Below are 23,439 nucleotides of genomic sequence, written 5' to 3'. Positions count from 1 at the left end.
ATGATAAAAACTCTTACCAAAATAGGAATTGAAGGAAAATTCCTCAACATAATAAAGGGCATCTATGCAAAGCCAACAGCCAATATCACTCTAAATGGAGAGAACCTGAAAGCATTTCCCTTGAGAACGGGAACCAGACAAAGGTGCCCTTTATCACCACTCTTATTCAACATCATACTTGAAGCCCTAGCCAGGGCAATTAGGCTAGACAAAGAAATAAAGGCCATCCGGATTGGCAAGGAGGAAATAAAGTTATCACTATTTGCAGATGACGTGATCTTATACACAGAAAACCCTGAGGAATCCTCCAGAAAACTACTGAAACTAATAGAAGACTTTGGCAGAGTCTCAGGTTATAAAATAAACATACAAAAATCACTTGGATTCCTCTACATCAACATAAAGAACACCGAAGAGGAAATCACCAAATCAATACCATTCACAGTAGCCCCCAAGGAGATAAAATACTTAGGAATAAATCTTACCAGGGATGTAAAAGACCTATACAAAGAAAACTACAAAGCTCTACTACAAGAAATTCAAAAGGACATACTTAAGTGGAAAAACATACCTTGCTCATGGATAGGAAGACTTAACATAGTAAAAATGTCTATTCTACCAAAAGCCATCTATACATATAACGCACTTCCGATCCAAATTCCAATGTCATATTTTAAGGGGATAGAGAAACAAATCACCAATTTCATATGGAAGGGAAAGAAGCCTCGGATAAGCAAAGCATTACTGAAAAAGAAGAAGAAAGTGGGAGGCCTCACTCTACCTGGTTTCAGAAGCTATTATCCAGCCACAGTAGTCAAAACAGCCTGGTACTGGTACAACAACAGGCACATAGACCAATGGAACAGAATTGAGAACCCAGATATAAATCCATCCACGTATGAGCAGCTGATATTTGACAAAGGACCAGTGTCAGTTAATTGGGGAAAATATAGGCTTTTTAACCAATAGTGCTGGCATAACTGGATATCCATTTGCAAAAGAATGAAACAGGACCCATACCTCACACCATGCACAAAAACTAACTCCAAGTGGATCAAAGACCTAAACATAAAGACTAAAACGATAAAGATCATGGAAGAAAAAATAGGGACAACCCTAGGAGCCCTAATACAAGGCATAAACAGAATACAAAACATTACCAAAAATGATGAAGAGAAACCAGATAACTGGGAGATCCTAAAAATCAAACACCTATGCTCATCTAAAGACTTCACCAAAAGAGTAAAAAGACCACCTACAGACTGGGAAAGCATTTTCAGCTATGACATCTCAGACCAGCACCTGATCTCTAAAATCTACATGATTCTGTCAAAACTCAACCACAAAAAGACAAACAACCCAATCAAGAAGTGGGCAAAGGATATGAACACACATTTCACTAAAGAAGATATTCAGGCAGCCAACAGATACATGAGAAAATGCTCTCGATCATTAGCCATTAGAGAAATGCAAATTAAAACTACGATTAGATTCCATCTCACACTAAGGAGGCTGGCATTAGTCCAAAAAACACAAAATAATAAATGTTGGAGAGGCTGCGAAGAGATTGGAACTCTTATACACTGCTGGTGGGAATGTAAAATGGTACAACCACTTTGGAAATCTATCTGGCGTTATCTTAAACAGTTAGAAATAGAACCACCATACAACCCAGAAATCCCACTCCTGGGAATATACCCTAGAGATACAAGAGCCTTTACACAAACAGATATATGCACACCCATGTTTATTGCAGCTCTGTTTACAATAGCAAAAAGCTGGAAGCAACCAAGGTGTCCTTCAACGGATGAATGGGTAAATAAATTGTGGTATATTCACACAATGGAATACTACGTATCGATAAAGAACAGTGACGAATCTGTGAAACATTTCATAACATGGAGGAACCTGGAAGGCATTATGCTGAGCGAAATTAGTCAGAGGCAAAAGGACAAATATTGTATAAGACCACTATTATAAGATCTTGAGAAATAGTAAAAACTGAGAAGAACACATACTTTTGTGGTTACGAAGGGGGGAGGGAGGGAGGGAGGGAGAGGGTTTTTTATTGATTAATCAGTAGATAAGAACTGCTTTGGGTGAAGGGAAAGACAACACTCAATACATGGAAGGTCAGCTCAAGTGGACTGGACCAAAAGCAAAGAAGTTTTCGGGATAAAAAGAATGCTTCAAAGGTCAGTGGAGCAGGGGCGGGGGTCTGGGGAAGATGGTTTGAGGGGACTTCTAAGTCAATTGGCAAAATAATTCTATTATGAAAACGTTCTGCATCCCACTTTGAAATGTGGCATCTGGGGTCTTAAATGCTAACAAGCGGCCATCTAAGATGCATCAATTGGTCCCAACCCACCTGGAGCAAAGGAAAATGAAGAACACCAAGGTCACACGACAACTAAGAGCCCAAGAGACAGAAAGGGCCACATGAACCAGAGACCTACATCATCCTGAGACCAGAAGAACTAGTTGGTGCCCGGCCACAATCGATGACTGCCTGACAGGGAGCACAACAGAGAACTCCTGAGGGAGCAGGAGATCAGTGGGATGCAGACCCCAAATTCTCATAAAAAGACCAGACTTAATGGTCTGACTGAGACTAGAGGAATCCCGGTGGCCATCCTCCCCAGACCTTCTGTCGGCACAGGACAGGAACCATTCCCGAAGACAACTCATCAGACATGAAGGGGACTGGTCAGCGGGTGGGAGAGAGATGCTGATGAAGAGTGAGCTAATTATATCAGGTAAACACTTGAGAGTGTGTTGGCATCTCCTGTCTGGAGGGGGGATGGGAGGATAGAGAGAGAGGGAAGCTGGCAAAATTGTCACGAAAGGAGAGACTGAAAGGGCTGACTCAATAGGGGAAGAGCAAGTGGGAGTACGGAGAAAGATGTATGTAAACTTATATGTGACAGACTGATTGGATATGTAAACGTTCACTTGAGGCTTAATAAAAGTTTATAAAAAAAAAAAGGAGCAGAGATGACACACATCTCCAGTTGTTCAGGAGAATGGTAAGGATGGAAGGTAGAGAGAGATGAGAAATTGAGAAAAGAAAAGAAAAAGAAAAAAAAACCCAAGGGATCCCACCGGCTTGGCAGCATGAACTGGGCAAGTGGCTCAGAAGTCACTAGGCACTGCACAGCCTGTCTAGAAGGGGCAGAGATGGCACACAGTGCCAGGTATTCAGGAGACAGGAAAAGAAAGAAAGTAGAAAGAGAGATGAGAAACCGAGAAACAAAAAAAATAAAAATAAAAAAAATGCCCCCAGGGACCCCTCTGGGATGGCGGAGTGAACCTTCAAAGTGGCTCCCAAGCCATGAGGCACACCCTGCCTGTCTAGAAGAGGCAGAGATGACACACAGTGTCAGGTGTTCAGGAGATAGGAAAAGAAGGAAAGTAGAAAGAGAAAAGAAACTGAGAAATGAAGAAGAACAAAAAGGAAAAAAGAAAGAGAAAAAGAAAATGTTTCCAGGAATCCCACTGGCAGCATGGACTGGGAGGCAGTTCCCCAGATAAGCAGTGCTGCACAGCCTGTCAAGAAGAAGTGGAGATGGCACATCCAGCCAGGTATTAGAGAAAGGAAGGGAAAAATGTGAGAGAGAGAAGAAACCAAAAAAAGCAACAGCCAAAAAAGAAAAAAAAAAAAAAACCAAACCCAGTGCTGTCGAGTCGATTCTTACTCATAGTGACCCTATAGGACAGAGTGGAACTGCCCCAGAGAGTTTCCAAGGAGTGACTGACAGATTCGAACTGTTGATCCTTTGGTTAGCAGCCATAGCACTTAATCACTACACCACCAGGGTTTCCAAAGCAACAACAGCATAAAAAAACGGCACTGAAAGAATGGGCCAGTGTGGGCAGAGTGAATCCAAGAGGCACAGAGCTGGTGCCTCCCCAGCTGAGTGACCATTGCCTGCTGGGATACAGTGGAGGTTGAGCAGGGGGAAGAAGGGTATGGGTGGGAAAGCCTGTATCCCTGGGTACAGGGTGCCCTGACTCTTGCTGAGAGCTCTGTGGACTGCCTTCCATACTCCCTGTCTGCTAATCTTGGTGGCTGAGGAGTTCAAGATGGTGAATCTGAGCCATGTTAACTCATAGGTGACCCCCACTGCATATCTCTCATTGCTGTCTGCTCTCTGTCAGTTTCTTACTCCATTTGGTGTTTGGTCGAGTTTTTTTATTTCTTTATTTGACACTTAGGGTTCCAGGATTGACACTTGTCTCTGTTTTACTTAGTTTCTGAGGTGTTTGTTTGGAAGGAAAGTGTGATGCTTCTGTCTGTAGTTCCATTTGGCTCTACCCCCTGATAATTTTTTTCCTGTTCACGTAAATTTACTGCCTGAAACTTTATAGCAAAAATACACCTTCCAACCATCTGAAATCTTTAGGTCTTTAATCACTGCATTTCTAGAATGTAAGCTCTTTCAATTCTGGCTGACTGTTTACTTTCACCCAGTGCCATCAGTATGAAGTATAGGCAATGGGTCTGTGGGCAGGGTGAAAGGACTGTTCCCATTCATACAGGAATACCCCTGCCGCAGCTAGTATTACTTAAGATCAGGAAAGCGTGATGCTACCACATCAATTCAAAGATTGAAAGTATTTGATGGCATTTCAGAGTGATAGCCTTGAAAATCCTTGGAGTAGCCACTTCTGAAGGGCTGCCTAAGAGTTGGCGTGAGCCTATGGATGATCCCTGGTAACCAGAGCCAAGTGGTGGTGAGGAGATAGGGTAAACAATCTCTGCTGTTGTAACTGCTATTGTTGGATGCTGTAGATAGGAGACAGCACCAGAGTCAGAATGCAGGTAGGTGAGAGCCAATATACAGCTCTATGCTCATGGCTAAAGGCTAGAGATGAGTAGTGGATCATGGGTTGCCCAGAGGCCTGAACTCATCTTATGCCTGACATGAGTGGGATGAAGAAAACCAAACCCACTGCTGTGGACCTGATTCCAACTCATAGCAACCCCATAGGGTTTCTGAGGCTATAAATCTCCACAGAAGCAGACAGCCACATCTTTCTACCATGAAGCCAGTGGTGGTTTCAAAGTGCTGACGTTTTGGTTAGCAGTCGATCACTTTTACTACTGCGTCACCAGGGCTCCTTGACACGAGTGAGACTCACCCTAAATCAACATGTCAGCACAATTCTGGCAGTCCCATTTTATATAGATTTCATGAAAGAACTATGGTGTCCAGAGGGAGTTTTCTGCTCTCCAGGCCGCCCCCTTGAAATCAGGTCCCAGACACAAAGCCCTTGGAAAAACCTATAGATGTGGGTTGCAGAGCATCTTAAGACAAATGATCAACCCCATGAGCTAGTAGACATTGGGGAAAGAGAGTTATAGAGTTCTCGGAAGAGGAGAAATGGGGACTGACCTATGCATGTTTATTCTGGGCTTCGGGTACCCCACCCAGATGGCATTGATGACACCAGCTACTGCGAAGCACCAGAAGGGGACTTAACTGTTTTTGAGTAATCTACTCCAAAGCACAGAGGATCCCTAAGATGGGCGTCCAGGTCAGGGGCTCTGCTCACCCAGGACTAAGCATGATACTGCAATTTGTGAACTTCTTCATGGTCACCATTATTGTGCACTCTAATCCACATTGTGCACATTGTTATGTTTATATTGAATCTTTTCCTACTCCCAGTTACAGATTTAACCAGAAGATTGCTTTATACATGCCACAGACCCCTTCTTATCATTGCCAGTAGAAAAAACATAGCCTTTATTTAGCATGTTATGTGTGGTACATATGTTGCAGACCAGGGAATTGGTCATTTCTTGCCACTCAGTACTTACAAATGCAGTAATGAAGGCTATACCAATTTCTGCCACTCTTTGGTACTACCCTACTTGCACTTGCACTCAGAACTTTTGTAACTTCCATTTTCTCATTACTAACCCCGGGCCCAGGCTACTTGCTTTATCTCCTGCTTTTCTAGATATCCCCACCTGGACCCAATAGTGGAGCCTCACATACATACATAAAATATTTTCTGCTCCAAATAGTTATGAGTGTGTGGTCAAAAGAATTTATCTGCATGATTGTCCACCTCTTGTTACATGAAAATGATATTAAGGATGGGTGCAGTTTATATATTTTGTGAAAATAAGTTCCTGTCTTTCTTTGCAACTCAGTTTTCTCATTTGTAGAATGAAGAGGATAGATCAGTTGAGCCTCAACATTTTTTCCATCTTTAATATTCTGTGTTCTGATAAAATTTAGGGGCAGGAGGTAGAGAGAAGAAAAAACAAAAACACAAACAAATTTTAACCCATGCTCACAGACATAACAAAATCTCACAAGGTGCTTTTCAGTGCTGGAATTGTGCTTTAGCCAGTATCGAAGTTCAGATGAAGGCCTGACCAGGTTCACAGAAATTGCACAGATAATGTTGCTATCCTTGTCTACTTGGCTGCATATGCCCCCATTTCTTAGTACCCTACCGTGGTGTGCTGCTAATTGCTTGTTATCATCATGCAGGTCTAAAGAGTGGAGCTAAATCACGGAACAATATGGAGGCTTCTCATTTCTCAGCAAGAGTGCTCTGGTCAGTTACAAATCTCAGCTGAATACCTCTTTCAATTTACTTAAGGACATCTTATTATCCAGGTATATCTGCAGTTTGGAAATGGAACTAAATATTGAGTATCTACAAGATTAATAAATATACTTAGATTATTCTGATTTTGGTATCACACTGATACTTACGCTTGAACCTAAGAAACTATGATTTCATTTTATGATTTTTCTAAAGTCCTGTGTAAATGGTATAGAAGAGAAGGAAAATTGTAAGACAAAAGTCAATTAGACTTAGACCTGGGCACACATACAATTACTTACATCTAAAACAACTTTGCTTAGAGTGAGGAAACAATATCGTGTCTCCTTAATGCCCATACCTTAGTCTCTCATAGTCCTCAATTCACAAAAACTAGTTTATTGGAAAAAGAGTGAATAAAGGAAAGGGACAGAGATTGAAGGGAAAGAAAAAAGAGGAAAGAGAGCAAGAATGGCAATGAGAACACGACTAGAGAATATAAAAATATAAATGAGTCAATTATTCTAAAGAAGGGGGAAGAAATTTGAGGAATACTATAAATAATGTAAAAGGTGTGGATCAGGAGATGTTCTAATTCAGACATTGTCACAAACTGATGGATAAGCTTATTTTATCTATAAAAATTAGTTTATTAGTTGAGAGTTCCTTCAAGTTTTAATCTTACGTATAAGAGAAGACATATGAAGAAATGAAGACATTGCACTCTTCTCCATCTGTTGTTCTACTTCAAAACCACTGCTCTCACGACATTGGTTTTCTCCATTACTCTCTGTCCTTTGCCCAGTTACACACGGAAGGAGTAAAATAGCTTTCCTTTGTCTGCCAACCCTAAACTACTGCCAAACAAAATGAAAAGTTTGGCCAGCACTACCCTGTGTTAGAGAAGATGTAAAAGAGAGCTCAGATTATTTATTTTGGGTAGGGTATGCATATATGTTTTCACTCTTTAGAACTATTTTTTCTGTACAAATGTCTTTACAACCTGTCCCCGGATCTGCCTGGTCCTGACTCCATAGATGACTGGGTTAAGGGCAGGTGGGACAACAACATATAGATTAGCCAAAAGAATGTGGATGTAGCGGGGAATGTTCTGACCAAAACGATGGGTCATAAAAGAAAAAAATGCTGGTGTGTAGAAGCACAGCATGACACAAACATGGGAACCACAGGTATTGAGAGCCTTTAGTCGGGCATCCTGAGAGGGAAGGCGAAAAACGGCTCGGAGGATGAGCACATAGGAAGAGGCAATCAGGATCACATCCACAATAATATTAGAAATCACCATGAGCCCATAGATGATGTTGACCTTGATGGGAGCACAGGCCAATCGGGCAAGACCCATGTGCTCACAGTAAGTGTGAGGGATGATGTGATGCCCACAGAAGGGCAGCCGCAGGATGAGAAACACAAATGGGGTCACAAGAACTAAATTCCTTCCAACAACAACGGAGCCTAGAATGGTGATGGCTTTATTGGTGAGGATCATGGTGTACTGGAGAGGTTTGCAGATGGCAACAAAGCGGTCATAGGCCATGACCACCAGTAGAACAGTCTCCATGCCTGTAAATATGTGGATAAAGAACATCTGAGTAAGGCATCCCCCAAAGCTGATCTCCTGGAGATTGAACCAGAGGATCCCCAGCATTTTGGGGATCGTGGATGTGGACAGACCCAGATCAATCATAGACAACATGGCCAGAAAGTAGAACATGGGCTGGTGGAGACTGTGTTCTGTCTTGATCACAAAGAGGATGGTGATGTTCCCCAGAAGGGTGACCAGGTACACAATACAGACTGGCAAAGAAATCCAGATATGCACAGCTTCCAGGCCTGGTATTCCCAGTAGGAGAAAGGAGGGAGGATGGAACTGGGTGTCATTGATTGAAGGCATTCTCCTAGCAAATGTCATTGAAATCCTGTTATGAAGGAAGGATCTCACTTACTTTAATATTTTCTGTTGTCAAGGTCCTGGAGGGATGGGAAGACCTCTAATCAGCATGCTGGAGGTAATGGTAGAAATAGTTAACTTACGAACATTGGAGATTTCTTCTTTTTTAGATAACTGAGCAAAGCCTTCAACACCCATTATTGTTTTAAAGATCCATCATAGGAAATATTGTCCCCAGGCTTTATTTATTTTAATATTTGATATCTTTGAAAGAACTGGCAATATTCAAGAGGAATATAAAAGTGGATGTTTACTTTTTTTTTCGGCACTCTCTTATTCCTTTTGCAAATAACCCCTTTGTACTTTTGGAAAATTTTCTTACCCAGTGGTTCTCAAAGTGCGGTCTTGGTAACCCTTTCAAGGAGTCTGTAAGGTCAAAGCTGTTTTCACAATAAGACATTATATTTCATAATAAGACATTATATTCCCTTTTTACTATCATACTGTCATTAGCGCACCCTGGAGATTTTCAGAGCCTATGTGAAATGTGACATCATAATAGACAAAATGCAGATGTAAAAAAGAGATTCCAGCTCTCTTCTATTAAATCAGACTTTACGGCAATTTGAAAAATGTAAAACAATATCATTCTTCTCACTATTTTTGAAAATAGATTTGCTTTAAAAGAAAAAAGTGTAATTTATGTTTATATAATGGGTTTATCAGTGCTATTTTTAAATAATACATAAAATGTTTTTGAATTTTCAGTTTTACATTCCAATGTGGTAAATATTTTGATAGATATAGTTCAAATGAACTAAAGCTCTTTGAGTTTTATAATAATTTGTAGAAGTATTAAAGAATACTAAGTCCAAATGAGCACTGCTGCCTTATACCATTGTCTATGTTTTGATATGATGTAGATCTAGGCATTTGCCTCGCTAATGTTTAGACAGTGAAGTGGATAAGGAAATTCACTCAGATGGTCTCCTTTAGTCATTTTCTTATTCTAATTCTGTTATTCTGAGCAGACTCTTTCTGAGACCAATGTTGTTTTTGATGCTTACTAATCTCCTGTTGGAGCCTGGTCGCAAAGTGGTTAATTGTTCAGGCTAACCAAAACGTTGGCAGTTCAAATCTACCAGCCACTGCTTGGAAACCCTGTGCGTAGTTCTACTCTGTTCTATAGGGTTGCTATGAGTCATAAGTGAGTCAAAGGCACACAACAACAACAATAACAACAACAACCATCTTCTGAAATTGCTTTAGTTTCTAATCCCATTTCTCCAGCCTCCTGTTCATTCTGTGAGCCTGATGTCCTTCCAATAGATTGTCTTCAGCTTGTCAGCCAAATCAAGTTAAACTTCCTCACAATCTCTAACACAAATAATCACATACAAAATTATACCAGCCTAAATTTGCACATAGTTTATGAGCAGATTAAAAATATAGCAAATTTTGGTGATACAGAAAGTAAAAAGTTTTTAAGGAATCTTAGATTCCTGTAAATGAAATTACTTTTTTATAAAAACTCTTTTTACCCCTACAACTCTGTAGCAACTAATGTAACCTGAATTGTATACTATTATATAATATTCATTATGTATTTTCCTTATCTTTATCAACAAAACAGTGTTACTAGGGGCAAAAAACCAGGAGGTATTGATTTTAATGTTCCCAACACAGCCATATGAGTGTTTGCTTCTAGTTCTTCGGTATTCAGCTGTTGAATTGAATCAAGTGTTGTGTGTTTGTATCTGTGTGTGTGTTTGGAGAGAGAGAGTGAGAGAGAATACGAAAGAGAGAGAATATTTTTTAGTATGCATTAGATGCACATATAAGTTGGTCTGCAAATTTACAGATAGTGATTGAGTAGTAGAAATACCAAGGCAAGTGAGTTAGTATTCTGTTTTCTATGAGAAGGAAAGCAGAATCTCTCTAGAGGAGCTGGAGAGAAAGTTGTCCCTGTGTAGAGCAGAGCACCGAGTTTGCCAGTGCTAAGGGGAAAATTTCTAGGCTGGGAAATCAGAGGGCAGTGCTTTCTGGGTCTTGACTTGAAGAGATGTTTCCTCAGAAATTATGTAGGATGACACATCATGAGATTTACAGTCTAGAGTCAGTCCTTTCTTCAGTGCTGCTTTTTCTCAATGTGACACTTTCCCACATCAAGAAAAATATTCAGACTAGTGTCAGAGGGACCAATCTGTTACAGTAGAGTTCAAAACCAACGAGACTTCCACCCTCTCAGATTTTTGACAAGAATGTCTCTCCACGGCTGTGTGCCATAGACAATGGCAGACCCTGTGTGACTAATAAGCCCAAAGATCACTCCTGGCAGGCAAAGTAATAAGGCCACCCTTTCCTAGATGTTCACACTGACAAAGAGCCCAGCCTGAAAGTTCATTTCCAAAGCTAAATTGATAATAGCTTTAGTTATATATATACATTATATGCCATAAGATCTTTTAGCTAGAGATCCTCCCCCTTTAGCGCCCAACATCTCTCAATTCTATGAGCTTGCGATTTGTTTTTACCCTCTGACCGTTTTTCCTGTTTACTCTAATGGCAATGTATTACAGGTGGTTTATGTGGACTTGGAAGTAAGACAAGGCTTGAAATTTTGTGATGCCATTTACTAGATGGAGATCTTGGAAAACGTCCTTAACTGACTGCACAGTTTCTTCTCTTGTAAAATTAGGATAATAAATGCTAACTAACGTGTTTCGTTTTAAACATAAATGAAACCAAAATATGTAAAGAGACTGGCTCATAGCATAGCCTCAATAAAAGCTAGTTATTTAAATTATTAATGCTCTCCAATATTTTATTTTTATTTTAGCTGCAGATAGCTAAAACTCATTTATCTAAAGGATGAAATATCAATTCACTACAAAGAGTCCACACTTTATATTCAATGAACCATCAAGTAAGGAGAAGGAGGTGTAGAGGGAGGGATGGCACAGAAGAAGTCAGAGTGAAGGAGTAGCACACAGCCACTCAGATCTATGTTTCTCGAGATTCCTAAGAACATGTATATAACCTAATGCTTCTTGGTTTGAAAAGAAACAATTTATTCCCTTCTTTCTTCACAGGTTTCTCAAGCTGGGTGGGACCAGAGCAATTCTTGTTGTCATTAGGTGCTGTCAAGTTGGTTCCAACTCATAGCGACCCCATGCCTAACAGAACGAAACACTGCATGGTCCTGCACCATCCTTACAATCATTGTTTTGCTTGAGCCCATTGTTGCAGCCACTGTGTCAATCCATCTCATTGAGGGTCTTCCTCTTTTCCACTGACCCTGTACTTTACCAAGCATGATGTCCTTCTCCAGGTAAGACAGGGAATCTGGAGGCTCCTGAGGTCGACTCTAGCCTTGTATGTAACCAGAGTTGCAAATAGATGATAAGGGACAGACAATCACCAACAGACCAAACACATCCTGGAACGAGTCAAGGAGACCTAATCATAACACTCACAGGTTTCCTCAAAGCTATTTTTTTCTTTTTTCAGGAGCAAATGGATGGAACCAGTCCCAGGGACATGAACAGGACATCCACCTCTGACCGCTATGTGACCTTCTACCAGGGGAACAGAGAGCTACAGTCAGATCCACGGAATCGAACTCTGGGACCAAAAGACTGTTCAGCTCCAGCACCCTAAAATAAGTCCTGCTATGAATCCCAGGACTGGAACTATCTTGAAGCCATCCTAGAAAACTGCTGCTCAAGTACCATACTTAACATATCCCTGCCCACAAGAGCCACTTTCTGGAAAACCGTGCCTTTACTTATGAGTAAACATAAACCTTTTCCCCCTCAAAAACCTTTAAAAATCCATGTAAGCTCTTTGTTCTGGGAGACGGGGGTAAGCATTGCCTAGGCCCTCCTTGTCTCTGCTTGCAAGCCTCTTTTAATAAAGCTTTGCTTGTGTGGAAAAATTCTCAGAGCCTTACCTGTTCATTCTTAACCAGTGAGAGGCAAGAACCTTCTTCAATTAAAGGCATAGGCATCAGCAACGCAGGCCTTGATCCTTCCCGACAACATGTCCAAAGTATGTAAGACCCAGTCTCACAATCCTTGCTTCTAAAGAGCATTCTGGCTGTACTTCTTTTAAGACAGATTTGTTCATTCTTTTGGCAGTAGCTGGTATATTCAATATTCTTTACCAACAGCACAATTCAAAGGCATCAATTCTTTTTTGGTCCAGCTTTCACATGCATATGATGCTATTGAACATACCATGGCTTGGGTCAGGCACACCTTAGTCTTCAAGATGACATCTTTGCTGTTCAACACTGTAAAGAGGTCCGTTGCAGCAGATTTGCCCAATGCAACGCATCTTTTGATTTCTTCACTGCTGCTTCCATGGGTGTGGATTGTGGATCCAAGTAAAATGAAATCCTTGACAACTTTAATCTTTTCTCTGTTTCTCATGATGTTGCTTATTGGTCCAGTTGTGAGGATTTGTGTTTTCTTTATGTTGAGGTGCAATCCATACTGAAGGCTGTGGTCTTTGATATTCGTTAGTAAGTGCTTCAAGCACTCTTCACTTTCAGCAAGCAAGGTTGTGTCATCTGCATAATGCAGGTTGTTAATGAGTCTTCCTCCAATCCTGATGCTCCATTCTTCTTCATACAATCTAGCTTCTCAGATTATTTGCTCAGCATACAGATTGAATAGGTAAGGTGAAAGGATTCAACTCTGATGCACATCTTTCCTGACTCAGTATCCCCTTATTCTGTCCGAGCAACTACCTCTTGATCTATGTAAAGGTCCCTCATGAGCACAATTAAGTGTTCTGGAATTCCCATCCTTCACAATATTATCCATAATTTGTTATGATACACAAAGTCGAAAGCCCTTGCATAGTCAATAAAACACAGGTAAACATCCTTCTGGTATTCTCTGCTTTCAGCCAGGATCCATCTGACATCAGCAATGATGTTCCTGGTCCCACGTCCTCTTCTGAATCCTGCCTGAATTTCTGGCAGTTCCCTGTCAATATGCTGCTGCAGCGGCAATTGTAGGAGTAAATAACATCCTCCATTCAGGTACTTTCATGATTGGGCCATGAAGCAGAGTCAGAACTTTCAATTTGCTGGCGCCCAAGTCTGCTCGAGCGGTCACATGGAGATAACTTTATAGCCAGAGATGGTGTTCCTAAATGTAGGGATGACCCAGAATCCCTGAGTTCTGTGTGATCTAATAGGTATATTGGTCTTACAATAAAAAGGCTTGGATAGGTCTTCATAAAACAATATGGGCACTCAGGGTCCAAGCCACAATTGACAATCTCTAAATTCACTAAGGTTGTGAGGGAGAGGAAAGAAGAAAATAGTGAAGACCACATGGATAACACCTAGATCATTTTCTTTGAATATTGACACTGGTCAAACCTCCACTCCCCTCCCCAAACACAGACATACAACAGTGGTCTGCAACAAACATTCTTTTCCTTCAGATGAACCACAGGAAGTCCAGTTAAAGGAACTGGTTCCCTGCCAACAATTAATTTGCTGGCCAGAAAAAATCTAAACTATTGTGTGACAGCAAGTAGACTCATGTTACTACGAGACTGTATTTGTCATGGTCTAGTTGTGAGCAGTGTGCTGTGTGAGTATGTGTGTACACATGCACGTGTGTGTGTGAGTGTGTGAACCTGTATGTGTGTGTGTGTGTGTGTGACAGAGAGAGAGAGATTTACCCCTGTAATACTTCTATTCCTTGTTCTCACCTGAAGCTGAATCATGAGCATGGGAGCAGATGCTTAAAAATGGTGATGGGGAACACTTCCAAGTGTCTATCCAGTCACATGGAGAAAACCTTTATAGTCAGTGATGGTGTTCCTAAGTCTAGGTATATCCCAGAATCCCTGAGCTTAGTCTTCAGAATCCTCTGGGGATAAATATGGCTGCAGAGAAACACCATGCCAAATATAACTCTTTAGCTCATGAGAAAGTGTAAGGTTAGCTGCTAGCAAGGGGACTATCCTTTAGGGAGTTGAAGCCTGGATGGGGGATGATATTGATTGCGTCTTCCTCAAGAGCCATTAAAGCATTAAATTTATGGCATGAAGTCTTCATGGTGTGACTTAAGAAACTGTCATTAGCAAATCTTTCTGTTTTGTGTTTTGTATTATATATATATATATCCAAACCAAACCCACTGCCGTTGAGTCGATTCCGACTCATAGTGACCCTGTAAGACAGAGTAGAACTGCCTGATAGAGTTTCCAAGGAGAGTCTGGTGGATTCGAACTGCCGACCTCTTGGTTAGCAGCCATAGCACTTAACCACTAAGCCATCAGGGTTTCCATATATATATATATGTGTGTGTGTGTGTGTGTATGTGTGTGTATATTCATATGCGTGTATATATATATATATGTCTGTATTCACACATACACTGTTATAATGTTAAAATAGTGGTAACAACTCTTATGAAGATACAAAGGACAGAGAGATCACACCTGGTTGGTTCACATGGAAAATTATCGTGGAGAAAGCAGTAATTGAGGGAAGAGTTGAAGGCAAATCGAAATGAGAGGTGATAACTTTTATGGAGGTCACTTGGTGACCAAAGACCAGGATATGGATTGAGGAGTCATGAAGTGCAAGTAAAGGTTAAAAAGTTGATTGGGCAATAAGTGAAGGACTTCGATTATTTTGGTGTTTGTATTTTTATCATATAATGCCTACATACAGTATACGATGCAGAAAATGGGAGTCTCTGGAAAGATTTTTAAGCAGAGATTGCATAGAATCAGACTTGATTTGGGAACATAAATTTGAGGATAATGGGGAGGATGAGTACCATGAGGAACAGACTGGAGACAAGGGAGTAGGCTCTGCATTAATCTAACAGACAAGTTGTGAATGCTAGGACATAGGACATCAGTGTGCATGTGTGTGTGTACGTATACACATGTGTATATGTACATATAGAAAAGAGATCCCTGTGGGCACAGTGGTTAAGAGCTGGGCTACAAATTAAAAGATCAGCAGTTTGAGTCCACCAGCCACTACCTGGAAACCCTATGGGGCAGTTCTACTCTGTCCTATAAAGTCGCTATGAGTTGAAGTCAACTTGACAAACATGGGTGTATATATATATATATATATATATATATATATATATATATATATATGTATGTATGTATGTATATATACACACACACACACACACACACAACCAAAAAAATGGAAACAGTGTATATACATACAGAGAAGAAGTCTTGCATGGCACAAATGGTTAAGTGCCTAACCACTAAATAAAAGGTTGGCTATTCGAACCCACCTGGAGGCATCTCAGAAGAAAGGCCTGCTAATCTGTTCTGAAAGGTCACTGCCTTGAATACCCTATGGAGCTCTATTATAGTCTGCAACACATGGGCCACCATGAGTTGGAATTGACAACAACTGGTTATATGCATATCTTTTTAGGAATAGTTGTCATATACATTCCCATTCTTTTAATAGACTGATATTATAATGAAGTTTAACTCAGTTCTATCCTTTGATTCTCACCAAGCAAAATGACTTGAATGTAGGAGGTGCTCAGGCATTGCCAAATTACATTATTTTGGGACATGAAAACTGCATTTCTGCTAGGCTGTCATTATGTTCTCTAATCTGATCCTATATTCTATACTTCTGCTATTCAAAATTCTTCTACTGTGTCTTCTGGAAACATTTTTTTTATTGATGTAAATATAAATGTAACAAAGCATTTGACTCTTCAACTGTCTTCACATTTACAGTTCGATGACATGAATTACGTTCATCAAGTTGTTCAACCACCACCATTTTGGAGGGAAGTTTTCCAGGGGTGTGGAAGAGGGTGCTAATCTCTGACAGTATAGTCCAAAGCCAACAGGCCTTCTTCCCTCACGATCTTATCCAGAATGTTCTAGTTACACTGTGTTTACTAATACCAAAGGACACATCACATACCCAACCAAACTAAAGAGGCAGGAAAAATGGCTCCATCTCTTGATGAGAGGATATTAAACATCATATTGAAAGGGCACTCCTCAGGGAAGCAAGAATTTAAGGTCGTTTTTACAACTTGTACACCTATTAGGAAATATTCACCTACACTGAGATCATAAAGACATTCTTCTATGGTTTATTCTAGAAACTTTATTTCTATATATTTCATCTTTTTATCAACATTCCATTTTGAATTAAATTTTCTTTATGGAAGGAAGTGAGGTCAAATTTTATTATGTTTAAATATTCAATTGATTCATATTGGCTATTAAATTGACTCTTCCCATTTGTCTAAAAGTCTATTCCTTCTTCACTGTTCTTCAGTGCTATCTTTGTGATAAATCATGCATTCATGTATATGTGGTTCTGTTTCTAGACTATTGTGCTGCCCATTTACCTATTCTTGAACCAATATCCAACAATTTTAATTAATGAAGCTAAATTCGTCAAGATTGTCTGGTAATTTGTGACCTATTACTTTTTGTTTGTTTCAATTCTTTTTTTAATTGTACTTTAGATGAAAGTTTACAGAACAAACTAGTTTCTCATTAAACAGTTAGTACACACATTGTTTTATGACGTTGTGTAACAAACCCATGACATGTCAACACTCTCCCTTCTTGACCTTGGGTTCCCTGTTACCAGCTTTCCTTTCCCCTCCAGCCTTCTAGTCCTTGCCCCTGGGCTGGTGTGCCCCTTTAGTCTCATTTTGTTTTATGGGCCTGTCTAATCTTTGGCTGAAGGGTGAACTTTGGGAGTGACTTCATTATTGAGTTAAAAGGGTGTCCAGGGGCCATACTCTCGGGGTTTCTCTGATCTTTTTTTTGTGAGCAAGATTTTTGTTCTATGTTTTTTTTCAGCTCTGTCCATGACCCTCTATTGTGATCCCCATCAGAGCAGTCACAGGTGGTAGCTGGGCACCATCCAGTTCCAGTGTACTCAGTCTGGTGGAGGACGTGGTAGACATGGTCCATTAGTCCTTTGGGCTAATCTTTCCCTTTTATCTTTAGTTTTCTTCTTTCTCCCTTGCTCCCAAAGGGGCAAGACCAGTGGAGTATCTTAGATGGCTGCTCACAGGCTTTTGAGACCCCAGATACTACTCACCAAAGTAGAATGTAGAACATTTTCTTTATGAACTATGTTATGCCAATTGAGATGGATGTTCCCCGAGACCATGAGACCTACTGCTTTTTAATATATATTACAGTTTGAAAACAAATGGACAAACAAGCCCTCAAGAATATTTAGTACATTGAATACATAGCTCAGTATAGAGGATAATTTAAAAAATTACCTGTTTTTGCAAACCATGTACATAGTGTATGTCTTAAGCATTTATTTTTAAAAAATTATGCTCAATAATTTTTATAATTTTATTATAGAAATATTGCAAATTGTTTGCTAGATTTAGCCCAAAGTAAGTGATATTTTGTGTTATTTTAGATTTTATAATTTAAAGAGTTTTTCTTGTTTATTTTTGCCGTAAAGAAATATAGTTGATTTTGGATATAGTTCTTATATCAAGCTGGCCTTCAAAGCATTCAGTTTATTCTGGAAACTTCTTTGCTTTTGGTTTAGTCGAGGCAACTTGAATATTTTATTATGATTAGGGAAAAGAGTTTCCAGATAAATGAGAGAGAGAGAAGTAATGGATAAGGTAATGAGGATATGATAGAGCCAGGGCCAAAAAGCAAGAACTTTAAAATTTAATCTTGAAAGGAGAAATCATATCACAAATTCTATCAGTGTTGGTAAAGGAATGGATTATTTGGTAAAAGTAAAGAAGTAATGAAAAATTTTGCCTTTTAGTCTTAGAAAAAAAAAATTAGTCTTAGCTAGGTAAATTAGAGGGTCAGGGAAAAGGAGGAAGACTTTCAACTAGGTAGAAAGACACAATGGCTGCAACAATGAGCTCAAACATATCAATGATCGTGAGGATGGTGAAGCACCAGGCAGTGTTTCCTTCTATTGTACAGAAGGCTGTTATAAATCAGAACCAACTCCACAGCACCTAACGACAACAACAAGCCTTAGTATTAGGACCACAGTGCAATGGTTAAAGCCCTCGACTGTTAATTGAAAGCTATTCGAACACAGCAGTGGGTCTGTGAGGAAAAAGACCTGGAGATCTGTTCCCATAACGATTACAGCCTAGGAAAACTTTTGGGGCATTTCTACTCTGTCCTATAGGGTCATTAGTAGTCAGAATCTACTCAAAGGCATGTGACAACAACACCAACAGGCTTAATGTAGGGAGAAGGAGATTGCAAAGAGAATTCTCCAGTGCCTATAATTAAATGTCCAGTTCTCAAAGATACTATAGTTCCCATCCCAAGGGAACTAGGGCTGCAATAACAATGTATATAGGTACTTCTCTTAAGCATTGGAAATTGGGTGCCCCAGAAAGGTGTCAAGGGTTTTGTTCAAAGTTCTGCTCTTAGAAATTTGGTGATCAAGGTAAGTCATCTTATGGTTGGGCTGTGAAAAATAGTAAGAGAGATGAGGAAAGGGTTTATGCCAAGCTAGCATGGAGAAATGGAGGATTAGATGAGTGAAAATATGAAAAAAACGATGAAGAAAGCACATTCTTTTAATGATAACCCCTCAAGTCTACTCTTGTTTTTTTATATATGCATATACCTCTGGCAGTGGGTGGTGGGTTTTATACCTCTGCAAAGTTTCACACACACAGCCATAGGGACAGTGAACTGATGATGGAGAGGTACCTCTATATCCTGTATGTTTGGCTATTGTTTCCCTAATTTCTAGAATTGTACCAGGTATAGATGTGATTTATACATATATGTTGTTGTTGTTAGGTGCCACTGAGTCAGTTCCGACTCATAACGACCCTATGCACAACAGAATGAAACACACTGCCCAGTCCTGAGCAATCCTTATGATCGTTGTTATGCTTGAGCTCATTGTTGCAGCCACTGTGTCAATCCCCCTCATTGAGGGTCTTCCTCTTTTCCGCTGACCCTGTACTCTGCCAAGCATCATGTCCTTCTCCAGGGACTGATCCCTCCTGACAAAGTGTTTCAGAGTTATGTTCTAGTCTTGTTTTCCCCAAAAGCCCTCGGGTTTTTTTTTTTTTTTAATCATCTATTTATTTATTTTTTAGGGGGGCTGGGAGGAGCTAGGACAGTCTTATTGGCAAACCCAGCACAGATGGGATGGTATATGGATATATTTTGAAATAAGATATCAGTATACATTTATGTAATGATTAAGCAAGAGCAAAGATTATTGACTTTTGAAATAGTGTTTTCACAGAGAGAAGGAAAGCATCAGTTTTGAGAACCTTCCTGGAAATTCCACAGGGTTAAGTGAGTACTTGAGTTTTTTGGGATATATATATATATATACTTTTTTTTTTTCCCCCTGAGTTTCTGCTGTATGTGGCCCTTATGGCTGATTAGGCCTTGAGCCCTTAAGAGTTTGGTCATTAATCTACTGAATCTTTGGACAAGATCATAGAAATGACAACAAATTCCTTTTTTATATTCTTACTGGTCATTTTGCTTTCTTTTCCTTGCTATTCTCTCCAAGTGGCATGAAATTTCTTTTCTTGTTTTTCATAGTTTAAAAAAGTCTTAGTATAAGCCTAACCTCTTCCATGTAATTTTTATTAACCCAACTCTATAACGTTCTATGCATACTCTGACCATAATGCTTGAAATCCAGTTTTCAAATTTCAGCTTTGGAATATCATCTTCTTCACTACAAGTAATCCTCTAGAGGGTACATGGTGGATCTTATTCAAATTTGTATCCTTTGCCCATCAAGGCTGGCACATAGAAGAGTTCATTAACATTTGATGGAAACCATTACGACAGATACCCCTCCACTTTCATTGTATTTTCTACTAAAGAGAAATAGGAGAATTGTACCCTTATCTCTGGCAGTTGATTAAGCAACATGATTGATGTAACTGGTTTTAATGAATTGTAAGCACAAAAAATGTTGAATTGGCAAATGTGTTCTCTGTATTTTTACAATTAAAAAAGCACTAAAAACTTCAGCTATTCCCTTCTAAGCCCCAGTAACAATCCAGTAACCGAAGTTTATATATATATCCAAAGAAAACCCCTTGACCTCAAATAGTCCAATACATTCCTAGTCATAGCAACACTATAGGATAGAGTAGATCTGCCCCATCATGTTTCCAAGGCTGTAATCTTTACGGAAGCATACAGCCACGTCTTTTTCCCCCGAAGCAGCTGGTGGGTTCGAACAGCCCACCTTTTGGTTAACAGCCAAGTGCTTTAGCCTCTGCACCACCAGAGCTCATGTATATATTCTAAGTCCTATGTATATATCCTCCCTGAGAAAATTTCCCAAATTATCTATCATTTCTTCTATTTTTTCATATGCTTCAAATCAGCTCAGTTTTTTTTTTTTTTTTTTGGCCAGGCACTTGTCGTGGATTTAAAGCAGTGTGTACTAATCTTCGTTTATCTCTTATGGTTACCTCTCAACTCTGACTTACTCCAACCTCCAAGCATTCCATTAAATTTGAATCAAACTCTCTGTGCAGCTGCACACATCACATTTGACCTCTTTTGTATTTTCTGTAAAACTAGTTTTACCCACAAAGTTTTCCAGTAATGATTTCTCCCAAGTTTGTTTCTAATTTACTGTAAATTCAGAATTTCCATAGAGTCTGGATAAGTGTTGTAAAACAAAATCACTTAATAGTTCTTTCTGTGTTGCTAAAGAGGGAGCATCCATAAAGACACTAAGATCTGGGATAGAGTCTTTGTAGAAAGTAAATTGTAGGGTATCTAAAGTGCTTCCTCCTCTCATCATACAAGGCTAACATACTATTTAAAAATTAGCTCAGAAAATTTAACCCCTCCCTCTGTAGCTTGTCCTTCTTTGGACTCTATCTTTACTAGATGTGTTTCCTGTGGCGTGTCTAAGACATAGACTTATCTGGATTAAAATAATCTCCCAACATATATTTCATCATAACAGCAAAATACTCTTTGTCAAGCATCTCACTTTCCTTGTCTTTATCCATTTTTCATATCTAATGGATATGATTTTTTTTCAAAAACCAGTTATGATGAGACCTAAATTGTTTAATGTCTGAAACACAACATCGAAATTAGTTGTTGTCTTGCCTTCTCTTACTGAAATCCTTTATTTATGGAACTTTTAAAATTGAGAACATTTATGTGGCAGACCATCTAGTATTCAATAACACACACACAATAAACACACACACAGAAAGTGTTAAACACATTAAATTTTTAGGATTTTACATTCTCAGATAGAGGGATCGTTGGCATTATAAATACCCAAGAAATTATCATGCTTATTAACCAAAAATGTGTTTAAAAATATCAAAAATACAGACTCTGTATCTTTATTTCTCATTTATTTCTGGCTACACTCCTGACTATAAATTTCCATCTGGCTGATAGATATTCTTCTCTGGTCTCTTCATGCCCAATCTTGCTAGTAGGGAAAGTGGCAGTAGAGTGAGACTGACTCTATTCTTGGTGCTGAGTAATGATCAGGTGGGGCTAGCATAACAAGAGTATTTTAACTCCTTTTTGAATGGGAATGATGGAACGTGACCATGTTATTTTGTATTTTAAAAGGAATCTGGAAAAAAGAAGGAAGTGGAGCAAGAATCACTAATTGGAAGCCAAGAACTGTCTCTGGCATGCCAGAACATCTAATTTGGGCAGGAAGAATGTCAGTGCTTAATGACACCCAGTTTTATCCGTCTTCATTCCTCCTAGTGGGGATCCCAGGGCTAGAAGATGTGCACATCTGGATTGGATTCCCATTTTTATTTGTGTATTTCGTTGCGCTCCTGGGGAATGCTGTTGTTCTGTTTGTGATCCAGACTGAGAACAGTCTCCATGAGCCCATGTACTATTTCCTGGCCATGTTGGACTCCATTGACCTGGGCCTCTCCACAGCCACCATCCCCAAAATGCTGGGCATCTTCTGGTTTAGCCTCAGGGATATATCTTTTGGATGTTGCCTTTCCCAGATGTTCTTCATCCACTTCTTCACTGCCATGGAAAGCATTGTGCTTGTAGCTATGGCCTTTGACCGCTACATTGCCATTTGTAAACCTCTTCGGTACACCATGATCCTCACCAGCAAAATCATCAGCATCTTTGCAGGCATTGCTATCCTGAGAAGCCTGTACATGGTGCTTCCACTAGTGTTTCTCCTCCTTAGGCTGCCCTTCTGTGGGCACCATATCATCCCTCATAGCTACTGTGAGCACATGGGCATTGCCCATCTGGCCTGTGCCAGCATCAAAATGAACATTATGTTTGGCCTAGGCAACATTACCCTCTTAATATTGGATGTGCTTCTTATTGTCCTGTCCTATGTCAGGATCCTCTATGCTGTTTTCCACTTGTCTTCTTGGGAAGCCAGGCTTAAAGCTCTTAATACCTGTGGCTCGCATATTGTTGTTATCTTAGCCTTTTTTATGCCAGCATTTTTCTCTTTTTTAACACATCGTTTTGGCCACAATGTTCCCCAATATATCCACATCTTCTCAGCCAGTTTGTATGTGGTTGTGCCCCCAGCCCTCAACCCTGTAATCTATGGGGTCAGGACTAAACAGATTAGGAAGCGAGTGCTCCGGATTTTCTTCAAGAAAGAGAGCTAACCAGACAACGCAATGGAGGGTCTATCTTAGAACTCATATTTCTTCCATTATTAAAGGTAGAATTATCTACTGCATAAGCTGTGGCTGCTAACCAAAAGGTCGGCAGTTCAAATCCACCAGGTGCTCCTGGGAAACTCTATGGGGCAGTTCTGCTCTCTCCTATGGGGGTCACTGAGTCAGAATCCATGAGATGGCAACGGGTTTGGTTTTTTTTTTTTTTTTGGAACGTATTAAAAAGTAGGAAGACAAAGGGGAATAATGGGACTAATAATATTATTTATCCATCAATTTAAACTTTTGTCTTTAAGTTTAATAACAAGAATA

General features: G+C 39.7%; 2 protein-coding genes across 2 annotated transcripts; one reads left to right on the top strand and one right to left on the bottom strand.

The window, feature by feature from the left end:
- Positions 1 to 7,540: 7,540 nt before the first annotated feature.
- Positions 7,541 to 8,479, bottom strand: LOC126079555 (olfactory receptor 52E4). The gene has a single exon (XM_049890648.1). The coding sequence runs from the start codon at positions 8,477 to 8,479 to the stop codon at positions 7,541 to 7,543; it is 939 nt and encodes a 312-aa protein (XP_049746605.1).
- Positions 8,480 to 22,170: 13,691 nt separating this feature from the next.
- On the top strand, positions 22,171 to 23,115 carry LOC126079558 (olfactory receptor 52E8-like). Its single transcript, XM_049890652.1, has one exon. The coding sequence runs from the start codon at positions 22,174 to 22,176 to the stop codon at positions 23,113 to 23,115; it is 942 nt and encodes a 313-aa protein (XP_049746609.1). The 5' UTR covers positions 22,171 to 22,173.
- The last annotated feature ends 324 nt before the right edge of the window (positions 23,116 to 23,439 follow it).

The sequence above is a fragment of the Elephas maximus genome, chromosome 7, assembly GCF_024166365.1.
Source record: "Elephas maximus indicus isolate mEleMax1 chromosome 7, mEleMax1 primary haplotype, whole genome shotgun sequence".
Taxonomy (NCBI): domain Eukaryota; kingdom Metazoa; phylum Chordata; class Mammalia; order Proboscidea; family Elephantidae; genus Elephas; species Elephas maximus.
Note: the sequence above shows the minus strand (reverse complement) of the source record. Positions and strands in the feature narration are given on the sequence as shown.